Source organism: Rhamphochromis sp. 'chilingali' (assembly GCF_963969265.1).
Source record: "Rhamphochromis sp. 'chilingali' genome assembly, chromosome: 5".
Classification (NCBI taxonomy): Eukaryota; Metazoa; Chordata; class Actinopteri; order Cichliformes; family Cichlidae; genus Rhamphochromis; species Rhamphochromis sp. 'chilingali'.
This window is the reverse complement of record NC_137932.1, coordinates 36,993,135-37,017,262: the sequence shown is the minus strand read 5'-3', so window position 1 is coordinate 37,017,262 and position 24,128 is coordinate 36,993,135. Positions and strand designations below refer to the sequence as shown.

General features: G+C 40.5%; 1 protein-coding gene across 1 annotated transcript; it reads left to right on the top strand.

Annotated features, from left to right (window-relative positions):
• Window positions 1–1,013: 1,013 nt before the first annotated feature.
• Window positions 1,014–24,098, top strand: rab3ab (RAB3A, member RAS oncogene family, b). The gene is made up of 5 exons (XM_080883902.1): window positions 1,014–1,086; window positions 13,307–13,531; window positions 19,352–19,470; window positions 20,189–20,313; window positions 20,815–24,098. The coding sequence occupies exons 2-5, from the start codon at window positions 13,307–13,309 to the stop codon at window positions 21,003–21,005; spliced, it is 660 nt and encodes a 219-aa protein (XP_080740028.1). The 5' UTR covers window positions 1,014–1,086; the 3' UTR covers window positions 21,006–24,098.
• The last annotated feature ends 30 nt before the right edge of the window (window positions 24,099–24,128 follow it).

The window sequence follows — 24,128 nt, the reverse complement described above, 5'->3', positions numbered from 1 at the left end:
ATGAAACGTATATGAGTGTGATGGTTTTGCAGTGCATTATGGGACCGGTGTCTTTTATTGGGTGGGAATGGACTCAGTGGTTACTGCTGACCCCGTAATCAATAATTCAGCCTCTCCGGCAGCTTTCATCAATAATAAAAGACCGCTTCAGTGTTTGAGGTGGAATATTTCAGGACGCTGATTACGGATCCGGATTCGTTAGACAGGACGTCAATCCTTCTCGTACCCCTAAACCACGCCCATTTGTCATTCATTTATGTCGCCTTCACAACCCGAGTTACAAAACGACTGGAACTCGTTCTTTCCCTTTTCAAAATAAAAGCCAAGCTCAAAGACGTTGTTTATTCAAAAAGACCCTAGATATCCGTTATTTATTTACCAATCGCTGGGATAACAACTGCGTGTATGAAACAGTTTTTTCAACCGATGGACGCAGTTAAATGAGATAAGTTGGTTTTTGAGGCATGTCACTCGACTAAATAGTAAGTAACTGTTTTCATAATCACGTGAGATATAGGAATAAAAAAAAAAGTAAGATTTTAAAACCAGCGCTGTGGCTTCTCATTTCTGTCAATTAATTTCGTTGTTTCATTATTATTTTCCTGCATCCTGACCTTTACTACTACAAATACACGTACCTCATAACGCATACACACTTATGTAACAGTCTTAATGCAGAAAGCTGAGGTATTTGCCTGTGTAAAGGGTCTGAGTACTTTCCAACCCTGTTTAAAAAGTTCACCGGGTACCAGGTCTTGCAAAGGAAGAAAAGCATGTCGGTTCTGATGTAGGATTGTGCGTTTTTTCTCTTCACATTACAAAGAATTGTCCATGTTGTTGTAAATTTTGATCTTTACAAACACTTCTGTATATATATATATAGTAAAAAAAATACAGTCGGATCAGTTACTCAGTCAATCAGAATCGTCTTTATCTTTCAAGCACTTTGTACCGTTTAAACCAATCTGCTTTTATTTTGAAAAAGCCAACAGGATGTTGTGTCGCGCAACCATTCCGACTTGACAGTGAGTGGTGGTGTTTCTGCGGGTGCTGGACGTGGAGGATAGCAGCCAGATAGAAATAAAGGTGGGTTTTCTTTCTTTATTAATTTTGGAGTTAATGGAGATAAAATCGTACGTTAAATTTAGCGCATTTAGTGTCTCAGCTGCAGTTTATTTTAATCATCCAGCAGCATATTTCAGATGACAGAAGCCTTGACGTGAGATGCCTGCCTTAACAGCTGTTTCCATTGTGAAAACCATAAACCGGCTTCAGAATAACCCGTAAAAACAGGCTGATTGTTGTTATCTGTGTGGATGGATGAGGGCTGCTGCTGCTGCTGCTGTCCTGGATCTCTGGCTTGACTCACGGCCTGTCCTGCAGGAAAAGGCGTTTCACACTGTCCGATGGGTTAAATGAAGAAAACAGGTTTGAATGGATCTGAGGCAGGATCAGTGGAATACATTACAAACACACGTAGAGCACACTGCACGAGAGTAAACATATGAAACATGTGGGGGGGTTTAAACCTTTTTTTAATAGGTTACACATTTAATAGGTTAATATTCAAATAAGCATCATGACATAACTAAAGGTCGGCACAGAGAATCATTCAACAATCCGAATACCAGGATTACAGGAGTATTTAATCCGTGAAACGCGGCAGCCATATGGAGGACTGTTGTGTTCCAATGCTGAGGTAAAACACTGAGTCAGATCTCTGGGAGTAAGTACTGAATGATATGTTCATTCATTCACAAGAAAAAAAACAGACTAAATCATAAATATCGTTTTTATATATTTTAATTATGTGCAGCTAATGAAGGATATGGATGAAAGCACATATGAAACACATATGAAAAATGCATAGAGTTTCATCTGGTTTAGCTGCTGTTTCAAATCTTATACAGGAGCCTACTGAAAACTGTGCAGTGCAGTTGCATTGTGTCAGCCTATCAGCCTGCATTTTGGCTTTTAAGCTTAATCAATAAGTATAATACAATAAGACCGCAAGCATGTTCTTAGGCTTTTTTTAAAGAGTCTCAAAGTGAGCTCACAGCCTGCAGACCACATCTGAATGTCCTCGCTGACGGTAAACTTACTGGCTGAAGGCAGAAGTGACGCATCTGCTGCTTCACATGGCAAAACACACACTAATGTTGCCTGGGAGAGATGCCACTGATATGCAGGGTGGATGCCTTTTTTATTACATTTCAGTCAGTTTGTCAGCAGTAGTCTGAGATGTGCCTGTCTGAACACATGTGCAGAAAAACAGACTTAAAGATTGGATTTCTTGAGCTAATCTGTGATTATGATGCTTTAAACTATGATTATAGATGCTTTTGAACATTACACACACCCACATAAACACAATGTCTGAGAACAAAAGCTCTACATAAGCAGAGTACAGCTCAGCAGATTTAGGGGGGCGAGACTATTTTAATGACTGTAACAAGCTCTCAAAGATGTATCCAAATACAGCATCTTTCAGCATGAAGTGGGAAGAAGCATTTTCAATCAACATTATAAATTAAGCAATGCACTTGTGTACAAACACACATGACTACTTTTTAATGTCCCGGATTCACCTGCAGACTCTAGCCTCAAAGAGCATCTCTCACATCCTGGCTGCTCTCATTGCTGCTTTCTGTTTTCTGTGCACGGGGGGTTGGGGTGGGGTGGAGAATGAAGTGATGATATTTTTAGCTTCCCCTCCTCTCATCTGCATCTCCACGCTTCCTAGAGAAAGGAGGCACGTGATTGGAGGAAAAAGGGGTGAGAAATGCTGTCTCAGGAAAACTAGGAGAGCCACAGCAGCAGAGTAACGCCACTGCTGTCCAGTTTCAGTAGGTTGTTAGTTATTGTTTCACACGTAAGGCTGGTTAGTAGCTGTAAATGTTGCATCACATTGGTTTTAGTAAACATCAGTGTTTCTAGGCTGAGAAACACTGACAAGACACTTGATTTTTCTTTAACTTCCACTGCATCAAAAGCACCGCACAGAAAGACGGCGGTGCAGGAGGAAAGATGCAGACAGCAGCGTTTTGCTAAAGAGGTCAGAGGTGAAAAGGCTGCTGACTTCACTTTTAAATGGTGATCATCCAGCCAGATCACGCAGATTTGAGTTAAACAAGCCTCTTGGCCAGTGTGAACCGAGTCAGTGAAAGAAAAGAGTTCTGCTGCAGCATCCACACACCCATCGCACTGCATTCAGTCTAGTGCTGGATAAACACTGGAGCCATTTAATGCTTCTGCTCCTAGTTGTGAGTCTGGGGTGAAGATTATGGGTAAAAGTAGTAATGCTACATTAAAACAAGATCTTCTTTTATCAGTCAGTTTATAGATTTGACTTGATTTGACTATTGGGTCTATACGGAGTTGATTATGTGACTGTTTGTTGGATTCACAGCAATGTGTCCGTTTATAAATGCGTCATGCATTGTAATCTGAAAAGTAAGTAATGGAGAAATGTAGCTAAGTCATTAAGTGCAGCACTTGAGTAAATGTAATTCATTATTTTCCATCACTGTCTGTTTGTTCTAATAAAGGAAGGAAGGAAGGAGTTGCATTAGCTTGCCGTATTGCAGATATGGGGATCTCACCACTTTCATCAGGTTAAAGAGGAAGGTGGCATTGACCCCTCGATTAAGAAGTATTGATGGTGCCTTTTCAGGGTAATGTACTAGGACAAGAAGGAGAAGGATGCTGCAAGGTGGGGACTGCAGAGCAGGAGAGCAGATAAGAGTTTGATTTGAAGATTTGTTAAACATCGTCCCCACTATTGAAGTACCAGTCCAAACACAAAATGATCCAAATAACTGATTTATGAAGGAAAGCACCGTGAACCCTTAAACGAGACAATATTTTTACCCACCTGAGAAAATGTCCTCAATGAAAAAAGGTCCAAACCTTTAGCTTCATGGAGAAGTGACACGTATCCACTTCCTCGTCCTCATCTGCACAGCAGACGAAGATTGGAAAAACTCCAACAAAAACTGACATTTATGCTTCTGCCAAAGCCACAAATCAGAAACTGAATGGCATCCTTACAAGAACAATCATTCTGTGACACTCACAAAAATGTTCTAAACAAATGCAGCTTGATTCAGTTTGATGGAACAGAAATAAAACAAAGCAGGCGGCTATCAGTCAGAGCAGTGACACGTGGCTTCTTCATTGAGCGCTTGACAACCTTTGAAAAATGGAAGCCGTTTTTATAACAGATAGAACCTGTCCTGGTACAGGGACCTGCAGGGAGGACGACTTTTTTATTCTGTAAAAATCACAGACGCTCTAAGTTTCTGATTTAGTTATTTGTAATATAATCGACTGGGGATGTTAGGTTCACATAACCGTCCTCTGATGTTGTTAAGAGATGTGAAAAACCTCTGAGTGAGTCATCTCAGTAACCATCTTAAAGCAAGAATGTGTTTAGGTGATCTGGGATCAGCTGTGGATTAGCTGTCCGTCTGCACTAAGCCAGCCAATCCTGATTAGATGAACCTGACTGGCTGGCTGCAGGAGCACTTAGCTCCTGCAGGGACATCAATCTCCTTTAGGTGGCAGGTTTAGAGGGGGAGCTCAGTGATGTCATTGTCCAGCAGTGAAACCTATAACTGTCCTGATTGGATTAGTGTGGGAAAAAAATGGAAAAGACTTTGCCTGTGGCGTTAAGGTGTAACTATTGACAAAGTGCTATTGAGCAAAACAGAAAGACTCAGAAAACCAAGCTTCCCAGAGCTGTGACTTATAAAGATAGCTTATCCTCTTCCTTTATATCACAGTTTTCTTAGTGACTCATCCTGATCTTACATGTATATATATATACAAACAGAGACTTGAGCAGCCAATCTAATATTAAAACCAGAAGTCGCTGCGATAACAGATTTGGTTATTATTAGCCATCTCTGCCTGATAAAGCGTGCTTCCCTTCCTCCATCTTCCCTGCACTCTCCGCGATGGAAGGAGTTATCTTTGAACTCTGAAATCTTTTTTTCCTCCTGGCGTTTAGTCTCATCTCCTTTTTATTCGAGACCGAATGCCATTGCTACTTTTCGGATTGTGAGGGAAGATTTGGAAATTTCAGAGCCACTTTGATGGGACCCTAAATGTGCAAATGTACTGACCGTGTGGATCGGCATGCTATTGTAGTTTTCCATCAAAAACACACTGTGTGAAGCCTTGACTTAGACTCAGATATTATTATATCCTACTTGATGCCATTTAGCTTCAAATTTCTGTTGATAATTATATATATGTCTATATTATTTAACAGATGATGCAGATGATGACTGTCATGTTAGACTGGATTGATCCCTGTGGGGAAATAGGGATGTGAGTCAGCATAATCAGCAGCTCAAAGAACATGCTCAAAAATTCAATATGAAATATTATTATACCAGGAAAAAAAAGGAAAGGGAACAGGAAGAGGGAAGGGATGCATGCGCTTAACAGATGTTGTCACCATCTTTCATCTCAATAACCTACATAAAGGTCAAAGTGAAGTTTGATTATTATTTATAGCTTTGTTTTTTTTAATCAAAAGTGGCAGAAAAAAAGTTCCCGGTTCTCCAGCGTCTCCTATTTCTTTTAGTTTTCAGGCTGTTGCTGGATTGTTGGTCAAGACATGGATGACACTCTGGGCTGTAGAAGATATTGATTTCCTAAACAGGCGCAACAGATAATTGATGGTTCAGTATTAGGAGAAACTACAGCTGCAATAACAACAGGGGTCCCGGCATGGGCTTGTGAACCTTCAAGGGTTGAAATCCAAATATCCAGGCAGCTCTTACAGTGCACATACACCTGACTTGCTTGGAAGTTTGCTAGCAAAGCCAAAAGAAAGCAGCGGCATTCTGGAAGCTGAAAGGAATTTGCATAATGAGAATTTGTTAATTACTTTGAGATTAAACACAAAGGCCTCTCTCTATAAGCTTCTGTATCGAATTAGTGAAGGTTAAACCAACTCTCTTCCTTGCAGCTAATCTCAGAGACGCAGAGGAAAAGCAGCAGAAAAGAAGCAAAAAGCCTGCAGTAGTGTTTGGCAAGACCTACACTTCCAGCATTGGTTGGTCATTTTTAAACTCCTGGAATCCTTGCTGTGAATACTGGAAACAACAACACCGCAAAAGAATCAATAAGAATTTAGGAGCCCAGATTTTATGAAAAGGTTCTAAAACAGGTTGCGAATCACAGCACTAGGATAAATGCAGCAAATGTTCCAGAGGGGGTTAAAAGAAATATGAGCGAATGTGGGTTTTCACAGTACAGAAAGTAGAAGGAGATATAGTAATGCATCTAAACTGACTCCAAGACCTGGATTCGAATGTTTTTAAGAGCAAAACTTTGTGTAATTGCCTGACGTGCTGTCACTGTAACACTGCTGACTCGGCTCGGAGAAGCTCATCGATAACGAACACGTGGGCAGAAATATCTGCAGAGCTGAGCAGACCCTGTCGTGCAGCGGTAACAAGAGCAGATACATTTTTAATAAGGCTCGCCAAAGAGGAAATCAAACACCAAACCCTGACTGTGATCAAGTGCCATCTCACCTCCGGCTGGTTCACCGGAGCTTAGCCTAAAGATAACTGTTAAGTTATAGGTGTCAAATCTTAGACTCTTCCAACCTGACGCTGATATCATACAGCTCTGATCGGATGTGTCGGTAAGCATGCTAGTAGCCAGCTTTTCTTTTTTTTGAGATAAAAAAATATATATACATGTAAAATGTAATGTTTTAAACCAGGAAGTCAATCAGTTTAGTCGGGGATGGTTAGTGTCAGTGCCAAATCATAATAAATACCATCTACTGTACCATAGTAAGAGTAAGATGAAATATATGCTGGATTGTAAAGACAAAAACTACCAAAAAAAGTCCACTTGTTGTCTCCGGGGAGTAAAAACTCAGGAATCAGGAAGAAAACCTCACACAGGTCCAGGATGGGGTCTTAATGCAAACTAGGCCACATAACAAAAAAGATCAAAGTAGTGACATATGGGCCAATCCTGAGGCGGAGCTTTGACTTAAGCCTGCAAATAATACCCAGTTTCCTCAAGAGCTAAGCAGAATTGCGTGCATAGCAAACAATATGAGCATGCAATTGTATGACAGATAAATAAATTAGATTTTTGGGGCTTTTGTCGCTCAGAGAAATTCACCGACACCACTCCGTAGAATGAAGTGCTGTTAGTTGTAGGTGTGTCTTCATTTAAATACTTTTGCAAGGAATTCTGAGATGGAAGCGTCTCCTGTTGTTTAGGTTGGACCTCCGTTTGTCAGGAAGGGACAGGAAAAGCAACACTAAACCAAACTGATTGCAGATCAGTTAATCCAACACGCTGTTCATCCTCTTCAGCTGCACGTTTACTTTTTATTTTCTAATGTTTGTGTAGATTATGCTCATCACACTCAGTGAGTCACACTGCAGTGCCTTTGCTGTGACTGAAACTCCAACTATTGACCGTCAGCTGAGTGGGGTAGAGTTGAGCGGTATATGGTACAACTGCGCAGCATCAATCTCACCTGAAGTCAGTTGATCCCAGATTGAGTGAACAGGGTTGATTAAGCTGTAATAGTGATGATATCAGTGAACCCTAAACTACTTATTAGCTGTGAGCTTTTACAGAATAGAGTCCAAATGAAGAAATAGCTCTGAGTTCAATGTGCTTATGTGTCTATTTCAGTTTGAAAACAAACCTTTTTACGCAATTTTAAGGGGCAAAAATCAGTTTGACAAGTGAACTGAAGTGTTTACCTCTTTTGCTCCATATTCTTTGCAGTTTGTTTATTCAGTTAAATTGTCACCTTGTCTTTCCTGACTGCTATCTTTGTGTTTGTTTGTTTGGTGGCTTTTTGCCTTTTGTCTGATGTTCAGTAAGTGGGACTTTCATCGGATGATGGGCTTGTCAGTTGTTTGGAAAAGAAAAATATTCACTTTATTATGTTTTTGTGACTGTTTCTGGATATAGTCAGTCTGGATAAGATTTCTGGAGAAGTCTGACCATTTTGGCATTTTTTAAAGTTGTCTTGAGCTACAGGGCTTCAGGCTTTCTGAAGGTCTGTCTTTGGACACTGGCTGCTTTTTCACAGATTTTCAGTCCAGTCCTTGTACCTGACCAATTTCCAGTGAGTGTCTGGATCCTGGACTCATGCATATTAATATAAATACAAGCAAATGAAAACAATTGCATGCAGAGGTAAATAAAAAGAATGTAGAACTGATAAATATTGCACATTAAAAACACAGTCTATATGTTAGAGTTTTTTGAGTTCATTGTTCAGTATGGTTATGGTTGTAGGGTAAAAACATGGAGAAGGATCAGGAGAAAGGTAAAACACGGTGGAGGTTCTGTTATGGTTTGGGGCTGTTTCAGCCAGTACTGATTTTTCACTATGATAGTCAACCTAGAAATGCAGTAAAAGCAAACATGAATAGAGAAAACACACACAATGGAACCGCGTCAGTCATGGATTGGCCTTCCCAGAGCCCAGATCTCAACATTTTGTTGAGGCCAAAATCCAAAGTAGAGCTTTGAATGTCTTCAAAAAGCCCGGAGAACTATTACTGAAGACTATTTAAGGAAATTAAAAGAAAGCTGACTAAGTTTGTGAAAATGTACAAAATCTTTTTTGCCATATGTTCTATATTTTCATGTGTTTCAATAAATCTCTGCACCCATTTCCTGTATCCCCAGCAAAATAGAAAGAAATGGTTGGCTGCTTCATGGTTTTGCACAATACTGTATGTTTTTAAAAGAAACCTTTAATATCTAAAGTAGTATTTTCAAAATATATACTGTAAGGTAAAAGTTTAGATTTCTTTACTTGTTACTCAGTAAGTCTAAGTTAATCCTGCACATCCATAATTCTTATTGATTAGGTTCGGCTCTTTTGAAGAGTATGCATGTCTTATTTTTGCACACTCTTGAAGTATTCACAGATCCTCCGAGCTGTGAGGAACTGTTGACGTCACAGGCAGAACAGAAGCCATCAACTAAAAAGATACTGGCAGCCATGTGGCTGCTGCATTTTCCGATGCTCTCAATTTAGCAACCTGACTAAATCCTATTTACATGAAACAGCTTTATGAATGTTTATGAATGTTTTCTGTGATCCTCTGTGCAGCGTTCTCACAGTAGGTTTATCACATCTCGACCCACCTGCTTAGCCCTCGTTTGCATAACAGAATGTGCTGAGGAAGGGTCGGGGCTTCTCCATTATTTAACAAGCATCTCTGTGTTCCTGCGTGTAAGCCGATAGGCCCGAGCTGTGAGGACTGAGCACTTGTTTTCTTTGTTCTTTATTCTGTCTGAGTTCTAGTGTTCCGCTGCAGCCGAGTCGAGATAACAGTCTAAATATAGAGGCGGGTGAAGGGACTGAGTCCTGTGGGCTACAGTCATCGTGCTCTGAAGAGTCACTCACTCTGTTTTCTAAATCCTTTTAGGTCTCGTAGGTTTGAATCTTTGTAGTCCTGGACAGCGAATGCAGTAACGTAACGGCAGTGTAAGTTTCAGTGAAGCTGCTGTTGTTCTTTGGCTGACTGTTAGAGCAGATCTGCAGCCCAATTTAAAACACAGCAGTAGTTTGACCTTGCTGAATAAATATGTAGAACTAGCTAATGCAGTGCATAAGATTCATAAAAAGGTTCAATGTATAATAAGGAACTTTGAGGAAATTTTGGATTTTAAAGTAAGTGCTAGTCTTATATTTTTATGAGATTGTGTTCCTCAAAAGAAATATGGTCTCATTAATAACTGCATGTTACACCTTTAGATGGGTTTGAACCTAACACCTTATACTGGAAACCAAGAGAGTGGAGGTGTCTACAGTTCCTTAGGTTAGGCGCTAACTTAAACTGTGAGCTAACTATGATAGTAACCAGAATCATAGTTAGACCCCAATCTAAGGACTAGAGTAGGTTATTTTCTTAATTAGGAATATCTGTGTCTAAACCCAACTAAACTTTGAGTGAAAAAGGAGGCAAACAGTGAATCAAAGTCTAAAAGTTGTCAGACACATCTGTCCCTGCATCCTTCGCCTGTCTGCATCCTAATGTGGACTTTTTTTAAATGCCTCTGTTAGTCATTTAAAAGAAGCTCGCACGGGCTCTTTCAGACAAAAGGAACAAAGGACCATTATGACTACATTTTTTTCATCCATCGTTTAAAGTAAAACACGGTATTTCAGTATTAGCAAATGCACCATACCAGATCCTATATTGGCTTTACAATGAAGTCAGGATGCTGAACAAGACTCGTTACAAGTGAGCTCGGTGCTCACTCGAGCTCACACCCTGCTACAGCTTTCCAAGAAATTAATTAAATCTGAAGTTTATCCCTTTGAACGTAAAGGTTTCATGCTGTACATAGTTCATGGTTAACATAGACGTAGAGTCCCCCAGAAATCTGTTTGAGGAAAATGGCTAACCATTCAATTCAATTCAATTCAATTTTATTTATATAGCGCCAAATCACAACAAAAGTCGCCTCAAGGCGCTTCATAGATACAGAGAAAACCCAACAATGATATGACCCCCTATGAGCAAGCACTTTGGCGACAGTGGGAAGGAAAAACTCCCTTTTAACAGGAAGAAACCTCCGGCAGAACCATGCTCAGGGAGGGGCGGGGCCATCTGCTGCGACCGGTTGGGGTGAGAGAAGGAAGACAGGATAAAAGACATGCTGTGGAAGAGAGACAGAGGTTAATAACAGATATGATTCAATGCAGAGAGGTCTATTAATGCATAGTGAGTGAGAAAGGTGACTGGAAAGGAAAAACTCAATGCATCATGGGAATCCCCCGGCAGCCTACGTCTAATGCAGCATAACTAAGGGAGGATTCAGGGTCACCTGGTCCAGCCCTAACTATATGCTTTAGCAAAAAGTTTTAAGCCTAACCTTAAAAGTAGAGATATTGTCTGTCTCCCGAATCCAAACTGGAAGCTGGTTCCACAGAAGAGGGCCTGAAAACTGAAGGCTCTCCCTCCCATTCTACTTTTAAATACTCTAGGAACAACAAGTAGGCCTGCAGAGCGAGAGCGAAGTGCTCTAACAGGGTGATATGGTACTACAAGGTCATTAAGATAAGATGGGGCCCGATTATTTATGACCTTGTATGTGAGGAGCAGGATTTTGAATTCAATTCTGGATTTAACAGGAAGCCAATGAACAGAAGCCAAAACAGGAGAAATATGCTCTCTCTTTCTAGTCCCTGTCAGGACTCTTGCTGCAGCATTTTGGATTAGCTGAAGGCTTTTCAGTGAGTTTTTTGGACATCCTGATAATAATGAATTACAGTCGTCCAGCCTGGAAGTAATAAATGCATGAACTAGTTTTTCAGCGTCACTCTGAGACAGGATATTTCTAATTTTAGAGATGTTGCGCAAATGGAAGAACGCAGTCTTACATATTTGTTTAATATGTGCGTTGAAGGACATGTCCTGGTCAAAAATGACTCCAAGGTTCCTCAGCGTTACTGGAGGCCAAGGTAATGCCATCCAGAGTAAGAATCTGGTTAGATACCATATTTATAAGCTTTTCAGGGCCGAGTACAATAACCTCAGTTTTATCTGAATTAAGAAGCAGAAAGTTAGCGGCCATCCAGGTCTTTATGTCTTTAAGACAATCCTGCAGTTTAACTAATTAGTGTGTGTTATCTGGCTTCATGGACAGATAGAGCTGGGTGTCATCTGCATAGCAGTGAAAATGTATTCTATGTCTTCTAATGATGCTGCCTAAGGGAAGCATGTATAATGTAAACAGAATTGGTCCTAGCACTGAACCCTGTGGAACTCCATAATTAACCTCAGTGTGTGAAGAAGACTCTCCATTTACATGTACAAATTGGAGTCTATTAGATAGATATGATACAAACCACTGCAGTGCAGTACCTGTAATACCTACAGCATGTTCTAATCGCTCTAATAGGATATTATGGACAACAGTATTGAACGCTGCACTAAGGTCTAGCAGGACAAGCACAGAGATGAGTACACTGTCAGAGGATATAAGAAGATCATTTCATTCTTGTGCAGTGTGCTGTCATATGCTTACTCCTTAATGGTGTTGCTGTTGGTGTAAATGTTAGGCTGGATTTTTAATAGAGTGTAACTTTGATCAAACATGTTTTACATAAATAATTAAAATAGAAAATTGTGGACGGGACTGGCTTTAAACTACATGGCTAGCTAGTGGGTACAAAACTCTATGCTAGCATGAAGTTCATCCTCATATACCTCCATCCACCGATGAGAATATTGCAATATGTGGTTGTGATTAATGCCCATGAAGCAAATGTGCATTGTGTAAAGCATACCAGTTAATCACTATCCTCTGTTATGCTGAGTCTAACAGATGCTGACAACGTCGTTTGTCTTAACATGCATTAAACGTACGACCTCTTCTGTGTTAAACAGCTCCTCTGCTGTTGTTTCAGCAGCCTCTTCTGTGTGTGTTTAATGAAATCGATGCTCATTAATTTAGCGTAATGTCCTGGCTGACAGTAGAAGCTGCTAATGCGTCTTAATGAATGCCTGCATTTTTATTTACTAGTCTGTGTATCTTTCGGACCCAGAATGTAGCATTTAGAGCCTTCGCTAATTGGCAGTGCCCATCCTTGTTCTTATTGTCACTGTGGTTCTTTGCACTTTGTACTGTGCAGATGGATGCCCCACAGTTTGGGGGTCCATCTGCCATCACCAAGAAGGATGGCCACCCCGTTCCACATCTTACATGCAACTATTTTTAACGTGTCATATATGGTTTTCTTATTAAAATGCTGGTAAAGGGAGAAATTCAAACTGGGGCTTTTGAGGTTTTGCCAGCAGCCCATTATCCTTTGGAAATAATAACTCTTTGGCATTTTTGCTTGAAACATTATTAAAGTCATTAAAGCTGATTAATTCCTTGTTAATTACCTAATCTCTGCATTTTCCTACTTCAAAGACGATACGCATTGTTTTCCCTAAAGCTTTATCAGATCTTCTACGCTGGTTTTCTAGTAACCCCAAGAAAATCTTATATTGGGTATTATCCTGACTGCTGATATCCATCTTCTATTTTCATATCTACACCTACTTCATATCAATTTGTGCTCTTTCTTGTTCTGTTGCTCATGATTTGTGCACCATATCTGAACAGTGTGAATCTCTCTTACTCAGAAAGCTCAGTTTGTCACTCTACAGAGTATTTTAGAAATGGAAGAAACAGAAAAATGTCATTTCTATTTCAGAGAACATTTACTGTGATCTTACAGTGAGGCCACTGCAGGAGTTTGGTTAAAGACTTTCTCTGTTGTCTTTGTCCACAGATGGCTTCAGCAACAGCAACCTACGGGCAGAAGGAGTCCTCTGACCAAAACTTTGATTATATGTTCAAGATCCTCATCATCGGCAACAGCAGCGTTGGAAAAACCTCCTTCTTGTTCCGCTACGCCGACGACTCCTTCACGCCGGCCTTTGTCAGCACAGTTGGCATCGACTTTAAGGTGAAGACTATCTACAGGAATGACAAGAGGATTAAATTACAGATCTGGGTAAGATGACAAGAAAAGAAAAAAAGTGCTATGAACCAAAAAGTATACCTACTTTGCTTACTAGTATCTGGTTAGTTTATATTATACTGGTTGACAGGTGTAAAGAAAAAACTGAGGTTCACACATACACACTTATGAGGGAAAACAAGACAACAGACACAGGGAGACAATATATATGCACCCAGATAACATGGGGAGACGTAAGTGATGAGACCCCAGCTAAAGCCAGGAGGAAGTTAAACCTAACATAAGACACAGTGAGCAACTTCTGTCAAAATAAAACAGGAAGTAACTAAACATGGAATCGTTAGCAGAGAGGAATTTTCACTTCATTTTAATTCAAACAGTCACAAACAGTCACCTCGAGGCCCTTTATATTGTAAGGTAAAGAAAGTACAATGATACACAGAAAGTCCCAACAATCAGATGTTCGCTTAACAGCAAGCGCTTGGCGACAGTGGGAAGGAAAAACTCCCTTTTAGCAGGAAGAAATCTCCTATAGGACAAGGCTCATGGAGGAGCAGCCATCATGGGGATGAAGCCATAGAGAAGGCTAGATTAACGGAACTCAGAACATAAACAGTACTAAATACTGACAGAAGCCAGATAACAAAGGTAACAAGAACTAAAGACTATATCAAGTTTTTTTAAAGATATAAAATATCTCTAAAAACAAACAAGGATTCAGAGCCCAGACACACCAAAGCCCAGGATGATGACAGATAATTTCTTTTACGTTGTTTTCAAAGTCTGCCCATAATTAGTACGACTATATGAATTTTTGAAAGTCAATGCATCTGGTTTGCTTTTGGTATTTGGTATATTTGGTGGTGTTGATTTGATCACTTCCTTGAGTTATTTCAATCTAGGACACACAGATGCTGTCCAATGAGAGGTTAACTTAGCAACACCAAGGAAATGCACCTGAAGTGTGTGTGTTTGTGGTGAGGAATGAGCTAATGCAAGAAGCACTGCACTTCATCACACGTTTCACACACATTTGTTGGTCAAAGCATTTATGCTTCCTTTTCTCCGCTTAGCTTTTCTGCACAGCAAATGCCCAGATGGGCTTACAGACAAGCATGAAATGTTTCCTCTGCACTGACATGTGAAATACATAAACAGGGTGTGTGGATGTGAGAAATAAAGCTGGGTTTCAGTTCCTTGTAAGTCTTTTTTTTCTCCATTCTCCAACTATTTTTGAAAGCAAGTGCAATGCCACAAATACCTTCCAGGAAGGATCGTCCTGCACGCACACACTTTTCAGACCATTTCGCCCCTGTCTATGACGTCAGGATTTTAACCTTGCCTTTAAAAATATTGTCATTGTCAGATTAAGGAATGTAGATATTCATGTTTTCCAATGGATTCTCATAATTGAGCAAATAAAAATAAAAAACAGGAGTTGTAAGACCCTGCCCCGTGGTGCTGTTTTATTATGCAAAGTCAGATTCCAGTGAACACACAGATTTGCACACACCGGTGCCTTCCCTGCAGCCTGCACGTGCAGATGAACACCAACAGAGCAGAATACATTAGACGGTTACGGTGACACGTCCCCGGGAGCAAACAATAAGGTGTTTCCTCAGATGTGTGTTTGCTTCTACGGGCGCGAGGGTTAAAGACAGCTGAAGCTCTAAACTGCTCTAAACTCTTTGGTTTGAGCTGCAGGAAACTGGTGTTTAGGTGCCATGCTGTAGACAATTACATCATTTCCACCTTCACACCAAAGTTCTGCAGCAACCAGAGCTGTGATGGTGAGCAGAGCATTGAATTTGTGTGGCTGTGCACACGTGGATCTGTTTTGTGTGTAAGGCTGCCTCTGTTGTCAGCCTTTCCCAGGTCTTGCCTCTGGTAAGAAAGATACAATCGGCCAATCGGAGAAGAATAAACCTAAGACTGGGTGATGCTCTCCCCTCCCCCATTACTACACATCTCAGAAGATGCCCCCCTCCCTTTCGTTTCTGTCTCACGCACACAGACACAGACACACACACGCACACACACTTCCTCCCCCACTGCTCAGCTAGCAGAGTAAAAATGAAAATGTTGGCATGAGCGCACAGTGCGTATATTTGTGCCACAGTGTGCAGTTATTCCAGTGTATGTTGATTTGTGCAGACCCGTGACATATACTTAGATGTCATACATGTTGTTTAAATGGCCACGTTTGAGAACGCGTCACGTTGCAGATAAAACTGAAGGCCTGAGAGGCCGTGTGGAGCTGCTTTCACAGCGCTCATGACAGCTGCAGTCCAAAGTAAAGACTTCTGGTTAAACGCGACCAATCAAAAAATAAAATAAAATAGAGCTTCAGAATTACCAGATTTATAAAGGTAGACAGATAGGATGAACTATGATGACACTAATATAATCTGTTAGCTGACATCCAGTAAGACAGACATATACACACCGGCCAGTGCTCAGACCCTCCTTTGTTGGAGCTCCTCCATTAGATGTCTCTAGGCTCACACACACAAGGGGAAAACAGCAGAGATGATAATGTTGCAGCTAGTAACAAAATATTATCCGTTCTCTTCTCCATTAAAATGCTATAGGCTACATTATCTCTTGCCAGTTGGAAAGATTATCATTTTATATTCCGTGGTAAGCCCTTAACTCTAAATTTGATGCTTAGCTCAAATATGAATAGTCCAGTGTTCATTATATAACACCACTCAGTGCTACCTACACTGACATTTTAGGTATAGAGCTGATGCACTTATCCAGAACAACTTGCAGCACACACTTAGTGGGTGAGCAAAAATAGGGTGCAAGCTGCAGTTGCAGAACATTATACAGTAACCATCAGTTTGGAAAGCATAGATCAAAGCGACAGCTCTCTGAAAATGCAATTTTCTAGTGACCCGAGTGTGATAATGTATGACTGAGTGAATAGATATATTCATGTCACGCACACACACACACACACGTACTCATCAGTTTTTTGTGCACATGATGCTTTTTTTGTGTGTATTTATCTGGTTATCAGGACTTTTATTAAAAATGTGTTCTTGAAATTGAATTTTTCAACAGATTATTGAAAGGTAGGCATTTAGTTTATAGGAGCGTGTGTGATAAAATGTACCTATAGCAGTAATGATTTAGCTAAAAGTACGAGTTCTTTTGACACAATTTCAGCTTTTTCCATAGCTGATTGTTGAGATTATCTTTGTCTTTCCTTCAAGTAAACCCTTAAAATGACTTAATAAGGATTATAAGGGTTTACTTAAAAGATTAATTCACTTTTTTCTTTCACTCTCTAATTAAATCTTAGCTGAGAAGTCTGACACTACTATCATATCTTTAGCTGAAGCTTCAGGTAGCAGCTGGTTAGCTTAGCATAGTGAGAAAAAACAGACGAAAACAGCTAGCTCTGCTCTGTTTGAAGGTAACTGTTGCAGGTTTGACAGCTCTTTTTGGATTGGCTGAGGCTCAGGAAGAAAGGTTGGTGGTTTGAGCCCTGTCATCTCCAGTCAGCATGCCAAATGTCCTTTGGCCAAATGTCCAAACTCCACTCTTCGATGCATCCATCAGAGTATGATTGTGTGTTAATGTTAGAAAGAAAACACTTAAATCGGAAAAAGCTCACCTGTTAGCATGATTTAAGTTATTCTATCTACAAACCCCCTCAACTTATAAAACCTTTGAGATATGATTTATATCTGTGCTAAGTTATCAGCTACAGCTAGCAAACGTAACATAGGTAACACATGTACCTGAATATCAGTACTAACTAACAGACAGATGTAAGGACTCAAAGCAGACTCTACAGGCTGTTCAACAAACAGCTCATGTTTAATAGTGTAAGAAACAACTATTCAAGATAGAATAGAAAAAAATCCAAATTTGTCAAATACATAGGGAGGAACAACAGGAAGATAAACAGTCATCACAACAAAGACAAGCTGAAGCCATTAAATACACAGGTGGAATAATCAGAGACAAAGGAAGTACAACTAAATACAAGGAAGAAAAGACAAACCAAAACAGGAAGTAACATAAGAACCACTTAGAAACTTGACAATGAGACACAGGAGGCAGGAAAACCAAAGTCTAAGAAATTTACGTATGTGACAATACAGCGTTAACTATAGCTACAAAGAAAACTGGATCTGAAAACTAAAAGAGATTGTAGGCAAAGCTAACAATACAATCATAAAGAAACCAAATATATACTTTGTTAAATAGAACACAAAACCCAAAGAACACTGTAAATATGAGAAATCAATAAGTAAGTACAAAAACTCAGGGTCCATGACACTGTGCCACATGTTATTTGTCAGATAATTAAAAATGTCCATAAGGAACAATACTACAAACACAGTTTGGTCATTTTTACTGGGAGTGGCGCCTGGCAGATAGTGACCAGCTACAGCCTGCAGTGACAGCCCGAAATTTAAGCCTTAGGTTGAACTTCTGGTTGAGCCATAAAAAATGTGCCCATAGTACAACTGTTACCCAGAGAGAAACTACCCATAAAGGCCAAAGCCGACAGGGGGAAAGAAAAACTCCTATTTAGCAGGAAGAAATCTCCTGTAGAACCAGACTCATGGTCAATAGGCCAAATATGTCTTCATTTAAGTGTGTAATGGTTAAGCTCACAGAGGGAACTTTTAATTTTTGGGTTGAGTCAGTGTTTAGTTAGTGAAGTTGTAACCTGACCAAATACAGTATTTGTCTGGCTAATAACCCTTCACCATAACCCAACAGGCAAGAGAGAGGCATTGGTCACCTTAACTGACTCTTGGCAAGAAACTAAATAAGCACATTTCCCAAAATGCCATATGTGTGCTTGCAGAAGAAAAAAAACCCACACACATCTCTGATTGTGTGCACTGGCTGTATGACTATCCAAATGGTTTTGAATGCCAGTGTCAAACAAAGAGTTCATCCTGTGAAGTGTAAACCAGCATGAGACTTTTTTTTAATCTCTGCACCGACAGCTGAGGGATGCTGTTGGAACAGAAGCCGCTCAGCTTACAAGGTGAGGCAGGGTGTTGGCTAGCTGTAACACTGTGCTTTAATTCCCTGAGCAATAATCAGGGTAATGCTTGTATTACCTGCAAAAGTGACTGATTACATTAAATTAAACCTTTAAAACACAGTTATGTACTTGCCCGATGTGTCAAAGCTGTAAGTAAAGATAGGTTTTCTAATACTTTCTGCTCTGAATCGTCAGCACCTTTCCAACAGCAGTGAGGGCTGTAGATAAACTCCCCAATTACACCAACACACACGGAGCTGCTGTTTGCTTTTTCTACTGCTTTTTCTACTTCTACTCACAGTGCTGTGGGAGCGCACTGTGACATTAAAACACACACCTGAGCGATACACTGTGTCACATTGTCAGCAGGATTCTGGCACTGCTTATTCAGCAATATAGATGATGTAATTGTATTGCATGTTATCAGCTTTTCATTACCTGATTTAAACTGCTGTGTGAAGTATGAGGAAATATAATTCACATTTCTGCTCCTGGGTAACCAAATTGTTTCTTTAATTCTTCTTTTTTCAGCTGCCACAGTGGATCCTCTGTCTCCATTGTACCCTATCTATCGTACCCTGCCATCTTCTTCAGTCACACCAACCTTCTGCATGTCCTCCTTTATTACATCCCTAAATTTCCTCTGTAGCGTTCCTCTTTTTTCTCCTGTCTAGCAGCTCCGTCTTTAACACCGATTGCCCAATATGTCCACTATCTGTCCTCTCCACATGTCTAAAACCAATCTTAATCTCCAGACTCTCTTTGTTTGAGCCACTCTGCAGTAACATGATAAAAACAATCACTGTAATTAAATTGCTCTTTTCTTTCCTCAGGACACGGCTGGCCAGGAACGTTACCGCACCATTACCACAGCTTACTACCGAGGAGCCATGGGCTTCATTCTCATGTATGACATTACCAACGAGGATTCCTTCAACGCTGTCCAGGACTGGTATGTCATTGGCTGGGGTAGTGCTGATGATAAGGGGGACTACAACATATAAGCAAGTAGGATAAACACCACTAAAAAAAATATTATTTGGATGCTGTATCCTGTGTAAAACAGTGCTGTTATGTTCTTTTTAAGTTTCTGTTTGTTGCGGTTTAGGCACCAAAAATCACCCTCTATCGCTGTTTTTCTGGTGAGACAAAGAGTTGTGCGGATGATGAATGAAACTGCATCTAGAGATTTAGTATCTCTCTAGAAATAGATGCAGGGATACAGGGGGATAGAAGAACAGAGCCACTGATCCGGTTCAGGTTTCTGTCTATTTTAATAGACCACAGTATGAGCTTTCTGTCTCTGCAGAGTAATGAGATGCGATCGTGATATCTTTTCCTTTTTGTTGTGCTATATAACCTGACCAGCACATCACAGAGGACCATTCCATTTATTTTCCACCTACTCGGTCATACCTTGTTGTTGATATTGCCTGTGTTTATGGGCAATTCAGTCTTTAAGTTTCAGTATGGACTTACAGTAAAATCAAATAAATCACACTGATCCTTTGATTTTTATTGTGTGCGTGCACAATTTGAGAGTTTTTAGATTCAGATTCATTTTTTTACCTCTTCAATCAGTGCGATCCTGAATTTTGGGGGAAAAAAACCCTTTAATGTTGCATTCAGACGTCCCAGCCTTTGACTTTCCTCTCTGACCCCGCCCTCAGGTCGACTCAGATTAAGACGTACTCATGGGACAATGCCCAGGTGCTGCTGGTAGGAAACAAGTGTGACATGGAGGATGAGCGAGTGGTGAACTCAGAGAGAGGTCGTCAGCTGTCCGAACACCTCGGTGAGTTCATGCTGAACACACACACGCACAAAATTCAACCTTGCGAGTTTACAAGATATGTAACTTTTTATATTCAAATGGCTCTTTTGCAGACTAATAGTGCTTGTGATGTTTTAGGAACATGAGTGGAGTCTTCTCTGAGGCTGGTACCGCCTGATAAGCCAGGAAGGAGTTTGCAGTTTGCACTTTATCTGCCCCTTTGGGTTCAAACCTATCGGCCAGCTGTTGCTTTTCTGTGCAGAGTTTGCATGTTACTCCCTGTTCCCGTGTTGGTTTTCTCTGGCTGTTCTGGCTTCCTCCCGCAGTCCAAAGGCAAATACGCTAGGTCAAATTGTTGTAAAAGGTTATCTGTCTCTGTGTGTTAACTTTGTGAGTCACTGGAATGATCTGCAACCGCACCACCAAATGTAATCTGCCCGGCAGATAGCAAGGTGTATCCCTTGTTGACTGACAGACCGAACACAGCTCGGCGACCTCTCTCATGCTCTGTTTCTCCTCCAGGTTTCGAGTTCTTCGAGGCCAGTGCCAAGGACAACATCAATGTGAAGCAGACCTTTGAGCGCCTGGTCGACATCATCTGTGAAAAGATGTCTGAGAGTCTGGACGCCGGCGATCCCGCTGTCACAGGGGCCAAACAGGGGCCCCAGCTGACAGAGCAGCCCGCTCCTCCTCACCAGGACTGTGCATGTTAAAGCTGACTCCTTTCCAAAACCCTTTTCCACTGTCTTTCTCCTTGTCCTCCTTTCAGCTGGACCCCAGGTCCTTGGGTCTGTACTTCATCACCCGTTTCACTCCTTTTCCTGCTCGTCTCTGTAGGAAGATTGGCTAAAGGTCACAAGAATCAAGCTGAAAAGTGTCTGAAAAGTGTCTGAATTGGTGTTTTTACTGTGGTTGCTCCTGGTTTCTCTGCACAAATGAGCTAAAAGGTCATTCAAAAAGTGCAGGTGCTGGTATGATGCCAAAGCACCTTAAATCAAGCTGCAGTTTCAGACTCTTTGCAGCCTGGTTCTTGAAGCTTTTCAACCCGTCGTATGTTGTTTCCCTGATCCTCGGTGTGGTTTTACAAGAAGGATTTGACGGCGTAACGTACACCCTCAGAGTGCCATTAAAATCCTTCCCATGTTTACAGTTCTTTGTTTCATGTCAGTTGAATATCTTGGAAAAGATGCCAGCCTTGGATTTGGTGACCAAGAGGGCCACACTGCTCAGTTCGGTAGGAGTGGTGATCCAGCTGAGATCTGCTCGGTATCAATGTAATGCATTTCATATATGTCATTAAATGTCTCTTTTGTTGTCTCACCAAGTTTCAGAACAGATAGCAAGCGTTCTGTCTTTCCGTTGTTCATCTGACTATTTCGCCTTTTTTCATTTTTTACATTTCTTTTTGTACTTTGGCGCCCCCCTTTTTTTTCCCCTACAGCAAAACACTTAGGGGGGTGAGAGGGATGCGAACAAATTATAACTAAGTGAAAAAATAGCAAAAAATGAAGAGACACATTTTATTTAATTATATTTATTTCAAATGTACATATAAATGTTGTGCAATATATATATCTATATACATAACATCTACAGGTATGCATTTCTGGATAGGTATAAAGACGGTACGAAGCTCTGTGAGGACAGTATCTGGTATAAAAGGCCTGTTTGTTTGGAGGTTGTGTCGAAGCGTGTCTCCTGCGAGCCGCTGAATTTCACTCTTGTTTATGTCTCGTGCTACTTTCAGAAATAATGCACCATCATAAATCGAAACTTTCTGCTAAATTACTAACAAGTCTAAATCCGTCTGGTGTGGTTTTCACTGCTGTGACACGTAGCATCGTTGCGTAAGTTCTATTTTAGAGGAAGGAGATGCATTTCTTTTTCAGAATAGTCTTAAAGCCATTTAGGTTCTCAGTGTTTGTATAATAGAAAAGGTTTTAATGTGTCTTTGTCTTTGTCACTGGAAGATAAAGGGAAAAATAGGAGGCTGTCTAAAAAGCATCTTTGTGCAACACAGTTGAAAGTATTTTCCATCAGGTGGAAAAAATTCTGCAGATACCTTTTTTTGTAAAATACTGAAGTTGAGGTCATGTAACAGCTAAAACCTTCAGACTTCAGGCTTTCATCTCTTTGATTGCTGTCCTCAAATATAAAGACACTGAAATATTTCATCAATCTTTGAAGGACAAGAGCGATGTTACTTCTTTGATATTCCAGGGTATTTTGCTTTCTGTTGGTAGCTTGCCTGCAGGCAGTGAAAGAAACATCAGGATAGATTAGGATGATTCCCAAAACGGCCAGATTGGAGTTTGTTGTGGTTACTTGGCAGATCTACTGATCTTTGACCTCTAGGTGAGTACAGTATGCTGGCTTGCTTTCAAAATCATTCAACAACTACAGTCCTGAGCTTCTGTCTTGCTGGTTGAGACTTACAGAGAGTAGAGATCATGCTGACACATGGTACAGCACCGTAGCGAGATTCAAGACAGGAAAAACATGTATGGCAACATGTGTGGGGTGTAATCCGTATATATGTGTTTGATTGCATTATTCTGAAAGAGAACTCGTTTCTTTTCTGGACGGAGACAGCGTATCAAATAACATGTTGACTCCTCGTGTTTATCTGCTTAATAAAAAAACACTACGCGATTAATACCACTAACACCTCAGTATTACGGATAAATGTGGGCTCTTGTGTGGGCGTCGGTTTATTTGTGTGTTTGCGTTTGATCTCAGTCTTCAGGTAAATTATGGACCGCACTGTTTAAATACGAAGCAAGCGTAAAGCAGCTGAAGGCTCGAGCCAATGCAGGAGTTAAATATTCAGTACTGGGAAAGTATTTGCACTTTGGTTTTATTACAGTTTTAACGGTTAAAACTGGCTTACTGGGTATTCTTTCTTTATACTTCACCAAAGATTGCTTAAGAAGCAGCTCGCTGTTTTTGCTGTGGGGTGCCAGGTCGAGGAGTGTAACCAATTTTAAACGTTTAAACAAGTAATAAAACAAGTTCCTCACAGGGAAATATTGTGAGTCCTGTTCATATCAAAAGGATTTCATATCAAAAGGATTTCATATCAGCGTTAACCCATATTGATGAATGGGATGACATCTATGGACTGAAAGGGCAAAGCGCTACTGGATGAAAATCAGTAATGAATGACTTTGTAAAGCTCGTGTCTCATGTTTGGCAGGAACTTCAATACTATAAAAAACTGAGTCTCCATTCAGAGTGGTGTTATTAGAACAGGAAGTGATTTGGCCAGTAAATATGACTATGAACTGCGGAGATGATTTTGATCCTGCATACATTTTACTTCTTACTGGTTGTGACTGTTTCCTTTCTGGTAAAATCCAAAACTTTGAACTGTTCTCCTTTCTAATATGTCTTCCTCTCCATATAAACCCTGTCTGTAAATACTCTACCTTTGAGTCATATGTGTGGATTGTGTTGTATTGACTCAGGCTTGCATTGAAAAAAGAAGAAGAAAAAAAAGACCTGAAATCCCCCAAAGAGCCATGTTGTACTGTACCCTGCATTCATTTCTAGGCCTGCTTGTGAATGAATGTGTCACTCAGCTACGAAGCAATACACACTACAGTATGTACACAAAAACAAACGCCATCCAGCTTGGTAGAGGTTGCCGACTGTAGAGCTTCTACTAGCACGCAGAAATAACATGTGACTTGATTTGGTCTTGTATCACTGCCTCTTCAGTTCCCTCTCAGCCATTTAAAGTGAGAGAATATGCTGTGGATGTTTTTATCTGTACTTTGTGGTAAAACAATAATTAAAAAAAAGTTGCTAACATTCAGTTTACTGTGGTTTTTGAA

Excerpts from the sequence above, each read along its gene's own strand:
- rab3ab (XM_080883902.1), top strand. The coding sequence starts at position 13,307 with ATGGCTTCAGCAACAGCAACCTACGGGCAGAAGGAGTCCTCTGACCAA. Across the intron at positions 13,532-19,351 it reads GGATTAAATTACAGATCTGG|GACACGGCTGGCCAGGAACG; the intron begins GTAAGATGACAA and ends TTCTTTCCTCAG. Across the intron at positions 19,471-20,188 it reads TTCAACGCTGTCCAGGACTG|GTCGACTCAGATTAAGACGT; the intron begins GTATGTCATTGG and ends CCCCGCCCTCAG.